Source organism: Eptatretus burgeri, chromosome 7, assembly GCF_056783735.1.
Source record: "Eptatretus burgeri isolate ZD-2024b chromosome 7, Ebu_testis_v1, whole genome shotgun sequence".
NCBI lineage: Eukaryota > Metazoa > Chordata > Myxini > Myxiniformes > Myxinidae > Eptatretus > Eptatretus burgeri.
In genome coordinates, this window is record NC_140967.1 from 13612949 (window position 1) to 13622948 (window position 10000).

Consider the following 10000-nt stretch of genomic DNA (forward strand, 5'->3'; position numbering starts at 1 on the left):
GAAAAGACGAAAACGAGCTGAGAACATTTCTGTACTAAGCATTTATTTACAATTTGTGACGAATGGTATGTGGCACAGTAAACGGGGTTCATTATTATGTACAGCATCGGATAACATGGAATTTGTGGGGTGCGACAAAAGGCAAGCAATTTACAAAAACAGACACAGAGCAGACACAAAAACAGACACAGACTTATCCTGTTATGTCTTCTGCAATCTTAATTTATGCTATGCAGGCACCACATATACACAGAGACCCAATGAAGATTAGTTAGCCAGAAGGAAGGAGAGCAGATGAGAACTAATAGCTTCTCAACACCTGTCGTGGTCGGCTGACCGAGCAACCCAGTACACTTTGGGGGGATGTTCCGCTTGAGTGATCCCACTTCAGAGTCGGATCGTTATCTCTTGCTTGATCACTTTGCCGGGGCTCATGGAAACGTGTGCTCTGCACTGCTCCAGAAGAACGTCTGGATGCAGCGACCCCGAGTGCAGATGCAGCGACAGGCAGACAAAGAGCTGCAGCGAAGAGCAAAGAGGCGTAGCAGTGTGCATGGCAAACAGGAAGACACAGTGCGAGGCAGACATGTGAGAGGGAGGAGAGAGTGTGCGGACGGCTTCGCAATCTGCCTTTTATAAGCCCCTGATGAAGGGTGTGGCGACGACCCAAAGCGCCGCGCCATCATCCAAATTGTGCCCTTCCATTGGATCCCGGCCCTGCCCTGTCATGCTCCTGGGGCCGGAAGCGGCCTCATTCGCACATGCAGGGTGATGCGGCCAGGAGCCCTTCACCGAGCTCCCGAGCCGCGTTCTGTTGACTTGACTAGGGTCATGTCAGTCCTGCATGCCCATTCGGGGCACCCCGGTGAGCTGGGGTTGGTGCTGTTAACGTGCTTGGTCCATCCCCACGCCACGCAGTCCGAGTGGCCTAGGCCACACAGAACGCTTGTTTGGTGGCAAATTTCATCGATGTGGAGATGCGAGGAGGCGCGGGGTGATTTTTCCTATGTGCGGGCAATGTTGGTCGTTGAGGTGGTGCTTCTGGTGAGGGGAGGTTGAGCAAGGTGAGACACGTTGTAAATTGGTGCGCAGATTCGAATGAAAGGGCATGCCATGCAAGTCCTATACAGTGTAGGCGGAGAGTTTGCCATAGATGTGATTTTCACAGGTGGCCGCCTGGGTGTGGTGCATGCTTCAATTTGTATCATGGATAAAAGTAAAGGGTTGAATATAGGATTGAATGGAAAATAGTGATATAATTAGACTGAGCTATAAGACCCACACAACGCACTTCGTCCTGTTAACCCATTAGACATGAGGGGAAGGTCTGACTGCACGAATACCAATGAAATAACTGCCTGGGGAGCACTATATGTTGGTTGCCGTTACCTTGGAGGAATGCGGTTTTGCAGAACCGCAATAACACACACACACACACACACACACACACACACACACACACACACACACACACACACACACACACACACACACACACACACACAACCTCTCGAAAGTCTGCATCCACTTAAAAAGAATTCGACTTTTTTTGCCTTTTCTCCTGTAATTAAATTGCATGAAATCAGACTTTTCCCCCTTTATTTACACATCGTAACCCACAATTTCCAAGCGAAAAACGAATTCGAAAAAATTTCAGAAACGTAATTACAAATACAACACGAGAATATTTTTTTAATATATATTTTTTGTATTATTTTTTATATCAACATAAAAATATATAATACTCGAACTTTTCATAATATATATATATATATATATATATATATATATATATATATATATATATATATATATATATATATATATATATATAAACCTACATATATAATTTTCTCTCACCTGTCAATGGTGAAGAATCACGAAAAAATATTTTTAATTCTCAGATCCAGATGTGGATTTTCACCAAAATCGAAACAATTCGTCATTGTCACAAACTCAACCTCTCCAAGTTTCATCAGAATCCGTCCATAATTTTTTGAGATATCGTGTTGCACAGTGTATCATTTGTGGCCCTATCTCTCAATGGTAAAGAATCACTTGAAAAAATTTCAGATCTGGATCTTCACAAAAATCTAATCAATTAGTTCTTCTCACACACCCAACCTGCCCACCAAATTTTATCCGAATCCATCGAAAACATTTTGAGATATCCTGCACATTAAATAAAAACAGACAGAGAGGGGCGAAAACATAACCTCCATCCACCTTCAGTGGTGGAGGTAAAAAATGCTCTTTACAACATGAGAATAATGCAGTGCAATACTCCTCTCATTGGTAATGTGACCTTATTCACCTTGGGAACATGCATATGGGATAAGATGGTGCATCATCAAATCTAAAGCCGCACAATATCTACAGTTCTGCTTTTTTTTTTTTTACTTCCACCCAGGTTTGACCTCATCATTTCAAGCTTCCAATTCATGCATTTGGATGAAGAAACGCTGAAGGCATTAACCAGATGCCTGATTCGTTGGTTGCGTCCCGGTGGATATCTGTTCTTCCGCGAGTTCTGCTCAAGACAGCCTGGTCTCTGATGCTTTGCTTTTCATACTTCAATTTTCCCCCTCCTTTAATTCCTGCCTCAGACGTCCTGTTTAAAAATAATTTATTATAATAATCGAAAAAAAAGACAAAATTGATCTTTTTTGCTTCATCTTCCCCCTCTCTCTCTCCCTCCCTTCTCCCTCCGTCTCTCTCTCTCTCTCTCTCTCTCTCTCTCTCTCTCTCTCTCTCTCTCTCTCTCTCTCTCTCTCTCTCTCTCTCTCTCTCTCTCTCTCTCTCTCTCTCTCTCTCTGTCTCTCTCTCTCTCTGTGTCTGTCCCTCTCTCTGTCTCTGTCTGTCTCTCTCTCTCTCTCTCTCTCTGTCTGTCTCTCTGTCTCTCTCTGTCTCTCTCTGTCTCTCTCTCTGTGTCTCTCTGTCTGTCTCTCTGTCTCTCTCTCTCTCTCTCTCTCTGTCTCTGTCTCTCTCTCTCTCTCTGTCTCTCTCTCTCTCTCTCTGTCTCTCTGTCTCTCTCTCTCTCTCTCTCTCTCTCTCTCTCCCCCCCCTCCCTCTCAACGGCAACTTTAAAATGTTCACGCTTCTCACATACTTGCTTTCAAACACATTTTTTTTTTTTTTGGTATACCTTGGTCGAGGCTCGTATGAGAGCGAACACACAACTCACAGCAAGGAGGCATGAGACAAGAGGGGCGGGAGTGGAAGGGACAAAACATTGGGGAACAGACACAGGTGAACTGTGGAAGGGAGAGGGATGGGGATGGGACGGGGAACATGGCGAGGAGAAGATGGACATTACAGGGACTTTCAGGAAGGAAAGCAGGAGAAATGAAGGAAGTGGGCTTGGGTGGATTATCGGGGGTAGAAAAGATCGAGGATTTGGATGGGGGAAGATAAGAGGTGGTGGTGAACAGCTGTTTTGAAAGCCTGGAGGGAAGAATGGGAAAGAATAGAGTGAGGAAGTTTATTCCAAAGGCAGGAAAAAAGAGGAATGAAAGAGTGAAGGTGAGCAGTGATTCGTGATTTTGGTAGTTTTACCAGAAGGGGGTTGTTGGCGGACCTTGAGCGCCCTGTGGAAATGTGGTTGGGACAAATCGCAGAGAGAGCAGGGGGGCAAGGCTGGAGAGGAGTCGGTAGAAGACAGAAAGACCACCGACCAACCTGCGGTGATTGAGTGAGAGGCCCAAAGACTCAGCTTCATTGCGGGAGATGCCAATGATCTTAAAAGCCCTGGTTTCGACAGCGTGAAGTCGAGAAAGGTGGGAGGCAGGAGCACCAGCCCAGAGGGGAGAGCAGTACTCCATCAGGCTACGGACAAAAGCTTTGTAAGTGGTCAGGAGCTCAAGAGGGCCGAGGAAGGACTTTGCACGACGGAGGATTCCCAGTCGGCGACTGGCTTTTGAGGCAAGGTTGGAAATGTGACTTTCCCAGGAAAGGTCATGGCAGATAGTGAGACCCAGAAGCTTGAAAGAAAAGACTTCTTCCAGAGGATTGTTGAGAAAGTGGATGGGGGGGTTTTGTAAACGGTCCTTTCGAAGAGACATCGTGAGAGTGTGAGATTTGTCTGGATTGAAAGACATGTTCCACTTGTTGGACCAGTTTGTGATTTTATCCAGATCTGCAGTGAGCGAAGAAGCTGCTGCTTGCCGGTCTGAGGGATGACAGATGGTACGGCAGAGGGTGGAGTCATCGGCAAAGAGAAATAGAGGATTTTCCAGAGAGTCCGAGATTTGACACATTTGACACATTTGACAAAGTGCAATTCTGTTTTAAAACCCCTCTCAAACTCTGCATCATTCATAAACTCATTCCCCATTCACTATCATGTCAATACAGTGCTGTCTTTCTTTGTGCCTTTAATCCTAATTGCCATCCCATTGTTGATGTCTGGCTTAATCTTTCTGCCCTTGGGATCCTTAAATGCAAGCCTTTTTGTGTTGTGTGTGGGACAACAGTGATAAACTTCCACATGTCAGTGTTCTCTCCCACGTCATCTTCACAACAAGGTTTCCCTACACCAACCTCAGGCTCCACAACCCCTGCTTGGCATCCTCGATGACATGTTCATCCACTCCATGCCTCTTCCCCTCCTTGTTTCCCCCATGCCCTGCCCCCTCTTTACTTATATTACTCCCTCACCCTCTCCTTGCTTCCTTCACTTCCCTCATTCTGCTTAATTTCCCTGCACCCTCTCTTTACTTCCCCAGCATGCCAGCCCCTCTCTTCCCTCCTGTGTTGCAGCCCCTCCCCCCCACTGCTTTCTCTCCTTCCTTCTCCTTCCCTCACCTACATCCTGACCCATCCCTTCTCTGTCTGCATCCCAGCCCCTTTCTTCTACCCCTGCACCCTGGCCCCTTCTCCCCCTGCATCCCGGTCCTAATATAATGTGTGAGACTGTTTCGGTTGCCAAGAAGGATTATTAAGATGAAAAAAAACAAACTCCAATTGTCATACCAAAGACATGTACAAGACTGCAAATGAATTACTGCTGGAAGTAAAGTTATTCCTGAATCTCATGATCCATCGGATCTAGCAAATGACTTTTTGCATAATTTTGTCAGTAAAGTAGATAAGATGAGGGGAAATATGAAGAATACCCAAGTCACCCAATCAACATCAAGTTTGAGTCACACACTGGTGGATTTTATTCATGCAATGATTGTAGTTTCATTCACGTTGTTTCTGCAAATGAGGTTTAATTGAGGATAAAAATTAGGACATGTCCTTCGAAGACCTGTCTTTGACCCACACAATGCCAACCTGGCTCATGAAGAGACATCTCCCTCTTGTTCTTCCTCTTCTGTGACAAATTGTAAATTTGTCATTGTCGACTGTTGCTGTTCCTGGAACTCTGAGATATTCTGTCATTACTCAAGTTTTGAGGAAGCCTTATTTGGACAAGGAAGAATTAAGTAACTTGAGGCCTATCTCAAATTTGCCATTTGTCTGCAAGTTAATTGAAGAGGCTGCATCAGCAGTTATCTGATTTTATCATTCAACATTACGTCTTTCATCCTCAGCAGTATGCATATAGAGGAGCACATAGCCTTGAGACATCCCTATTTTCAGTCAGAACACTTCGTTTGTGCCATTAATAATCACCAGGAAGTCTTCCTGCTGATAGTTGTTCCGTCCTCTGCTATTGATAATGTGAATGAAGATAGTCTCACACACAGGCTTTCTGAAGACATTGTTCTCTGTGATATAGTCCTTTCTTAGTTGTTGTGATTCCTCATTACCAAATCTGGATGGGTCAATATTCCTCATATTTTCTTGTATGACCAACACCTAAAATGTTGCACACCTCAATGGTCTGTTATTGTTCCACAACTGTTCACATATTATATTGTTGCACACTTGGGGTTCGGGGATAACCACGAGGGGAAGCACTCAGGTTCCTCCTGAATGCACGGCCCTGTAGACCCACGTCCCGCGGATTATCCCCCCTCTCGTGTTGATCTCTTGTAGTCTTGGAGGATTTTGTTGTATTGATGGCTGAGTCTTTGGGCCTCTCACTCTCGAATCGTAGACAGGTCGGTGGTCATTGTCTTCTACCGTCTCCTCTCCGGTCTCACCCCCCTGGTGTGTCTGCGATATGTCCCCACCATATTTCTGCAGGGCACTCAAGGTCTGCCAAGAACCACCTTCTGGTTAAACTACCAAAATCACGAATCACTGCTCACCTTCACTCTTTCATTCCTCTTTTTTCCTGCCTTAGAAATAAACTCCCACACTTTGTTCAATCACATTCTTCCCTCCAGGCCTTCAAAACAGCTGTTCACCACCACCTCTTATCTTCCCCCATCCAAAACCTCGATCTTTTCTAATCCACTCCAAACCCACCTCCTTCAAATTCCCTGCTTTCCTTCCTGAACATCCCTGTGATATCCATCTTGTATACCCCATGTTCCCTGCCCCATCCCTATCCCTATCCCTTCCACAGATTTCCTGATGTCTCTGTTCCCCACTGTTTGTCCTTCCCTCTCCTGCCCCTCTTGTCTCATGCCCCCCTGGCTGTCATTGTGTGTCAGCTCTCATACAAGCCTCGACACTGTATACAATATATATATATATATATATATATATATATATATATATATATATATATATATATATATATATATATATTGACTGGCACTGACAGGGGTGGTTATGAGATATGTGTTTGGCCCCATGGGTCTGGAAAAAGGAACCAGAACAGGACTAAGTTCTTTGACATCGGTTGATGTTGTGGACTTAGGGTGGCTGGTTCATGGTTTCAGATCAGTCGTCAGTCTCCCTGACTCACTAACTGATTAAAAAGATCAGTACCTTCCGGGTGACGTAGAAAGCTGACATTTTTCAGGCCGATGGAAATCGAAGCCAGTACCGGGGGAAAAAAATCACAGAATCATTGGACAACAACGATAAATGAGAATATGCATTTCAATAAAATAGACATTACCAAAGCTTTATGACTTGCCCTCCTCAGGACAAATCTTAAAGCAGATGAAGAAGAAGCACCAAACTCTCATAAAGTTTTCAAAGTCATGTCCTCAGCATTAATTGGTTTGGAGAAAGAAAGGACAGGATTATCTAATTGGTGGAAACGCAGAGCATCATGAATAATGAGTGTGTGGAAATGAACCTGCAGAAATTAAAAGGAAATAAACCATCATGAATAATCAATAGGCTGAGATGAATCATCAAGAACTGGCGGAAATGTACTGATAATTAGCTGAGGGATAGTTGGTGGGGGGGGGGGAGGGGAAGATGTGTTGGTCATGATGGCTCAACGTTGAATGCAGTACCACGTAGTCACTGCCCGGTTTCCCGCGCAGTGACGACATGGTTTCGACGATGCCAGGTCCAAAAAAGATCACCCCTGGACAAACCTAAGTACCAGAACAACAGAGGGATTTTTCTGTTATTTTGTCTTTTCCCCTTGTCCGTTTTTGTAACTGTGTTTAGAGCTGCTTCGACATTTTAGCTTTAATTTACCTCACGTTTTATTATCATGTTTGATTTATTTCCAGATGAATATTTGATTTATGTCCATTAAACCTCTATTTATTTAAGATTGCTTGTGTCGGTCTATTCGTTGTGGGTTCAAGTATAAACCCTTTTCCTCCATCCGGGTGAACATGTCTGGCATGCCCTTGCCACCCTTCTGTTCCGGGAGCGCATTAATCTCCAAGGATCACGTGTTCGCCTCCAAGATGGAACTGTCTGGCTATCCATCCGTGTCGGTCTTAACCCCCTGTACAAGACAATATTACAGGGATTACAAGGAATTACAAGGAAATTTTTACACAGGAGGAGGCCATTCAGCCCATCATGCCTGCACGACACCAATACCAGATTTAATAAATCCATCAATACCCCTTCCCTTCGTGTAAAGCCTTTTAGCTGCTGCACTGGTACTCATTTCAGCGACCTCTGAAGGATGACAGGCTGAGTCATCACTCAGATCTAAATTATATAACTAAATATTATTAAGCTATGAAAGAGTAATGAAACATTTTGAATATGGCGGTGTAAAAGAACATGGTCTTAAATGGTGGTAAACGTTGTGTGATTGCCAATTATTTATAAGGGGCCATTCAAGCATTAATTAATGCTCTTTTGGTAAAAATCTGACACACCTTCACCCTATCCCCTCTCTGCAACACTGAAACAAAAGACCAGAATCAGATTGGCCTCAGATATTATGGTCCGTGATGTGAAATATTACTGCAGCAAGAGGGCCATAATATGTACTAAAATCTTGATGCAAAGAAGAACTTACACTGTTCGTCGATTTTGATATTTAATTGTCTTCATTTCCATAATACAGAAACATAAATAAATTCGGGGTTTTTTCCCGACTTTCAAATACATGTTCAGCACAGGACTTGTACTCTGACTCAGAATACAAGTCGCTTGGACTCAGATCTGGACTCGAACTTGGACTCGGACCAGGTGGACTCAACGATAACACTGCTTGTAAGCCGTCATCACTGCTTTTTGCTCGCAGTTCTCATTATTGTTAATAACATGATTGCTATTATTATTTTTGCTATTCTCAACACTTTGTTTAACCTTGACTTTCATCTTCTTTCTTGCATTGTTTGTTGAGTAACTCTTGTTAAACTCTACCTTGTACCTCCGTGCTTCTTCCCTATTATGCTTGTGTAATCTATGATTTCTATAATTTTCCTCGAAAGCCAAGAATTACTTATTTCAAAATGATATGGACAGCTGCACCTCCTCCTCCCCTCCCCCACCAACCACCATCACCCCAGCTCCCACACCCTTGAAGTCTCATTTTGTTTTCCTTGTCCACTCCCCTCGACCCACTCTTATCTTTTGCAATACAACCACAACACCTCCTGTTGTTAATCAAGGAATGGCACATATTCCTACCTCCAACCAGTCACTACCTAGGAAATGGTGTTAGTCAGAAACTCTGCTGTGAATATGGCTGCTGAACACCTTGCCATCGATTTCAATGCAAATTATTTATAATCGAATTGCTAATTAATTTGTATGTCATTATTTTTTGAAGAACTTAGTGTTTTGAATTTGATGCAAAAGCAATTGACTGTCAAAACTGCATTTTCCGTCCCTGTCCAGCTAACACTTTCTGATTCACCTTCATAATTCTAAACTATTTATTTTGTAATTATTATCTCATACAACGAATCATTCATGTGGACTAACAGGATAGCTCAGAAGTCCTGCACTTGATTTGTCTCTTTCAAGTTTGATTCCCAATGGAGTATTGTCCAATTACAAACTCAAAACTAAAGTGAAGTCAATGGCATGCCATCGCAAATCCCCACACTTCCCACCGAAATCAGAGTTGAAAGATCAATGGCATGAAGTTCCACCAGGAATAACCCAATATCAAATTTTGAGTTAAAAACTTTTTTCACCATTTTTACCCCTCTGACCAAAAGTCCCCACCGCTGGGGTATGAACCGGGGGTCAAATCCCCAAAAATCGTTGCTTATTTCATGTGTACCCCAATGTTGATTGCATATACAAAGTTTCATTCAAAAATGATATAAAATGTGCCTGTAATTATTTGACCCTGCCCCAGAAGGTGGGGCAAAAATTTATACTGCTGTCACTCCTTCCTGCCATGTGGTGATCATAACTTCCAGGTTTGTTGAATTTTTGCACATCGGGTTCGGAGTAGACAGTGTGACAGACAGATGGAGACGATTACTATATTTCCCCTGAAAAAAAAGAAGTCTGTGGGGAAAAATATCCTTTGCAGGAAGGATGTTGCTTTAATGAGTACTGTGAGCTTTGGAAATGCATGTTAAGCAGGCTTCCTTGTCCTGTCTGGTGGCATTTGTTTATCGATATTGAAGATCTCATGGTAACAATGATGTTTATATATACTTTTTTTCAGAAAGCAAGTCATTGTGTGTCTTTTCTCTGGCCAAGTTGTAAGTTTCTGTTCTAATCTACAAAAGTACTTCATTTCCAGTATCTAATCAACAAAAGTATTCCA

The 10000-nt window shown here is 43.3% G+C and overlaps 1 protein-coding gene across 10 annotated transcripts in view; it reads left to right on the forward strand.

The window, feature by feature from the left end:
* The window catches only part of LOC147022705 (uncharacterized), a 204790-nt gene that overhangs the window by 66136 nt on the left and 128654 nt on the right, over positions 1–10000 (forward strand). For all 10 annotated transcript variants that reach the window (XM_085887487.1, XM_085887492.1, XM_085887486.1 and 7 more), the window contains exon 6: positions 2411–2547. In XM_085887487.1, the coding sequence (XP_085743613.1) occupies positions 2411–2547 (137 nt within the window). The remainder of the gene's footprint in view (positions 1–2410; positions 2548–10000) is intronic.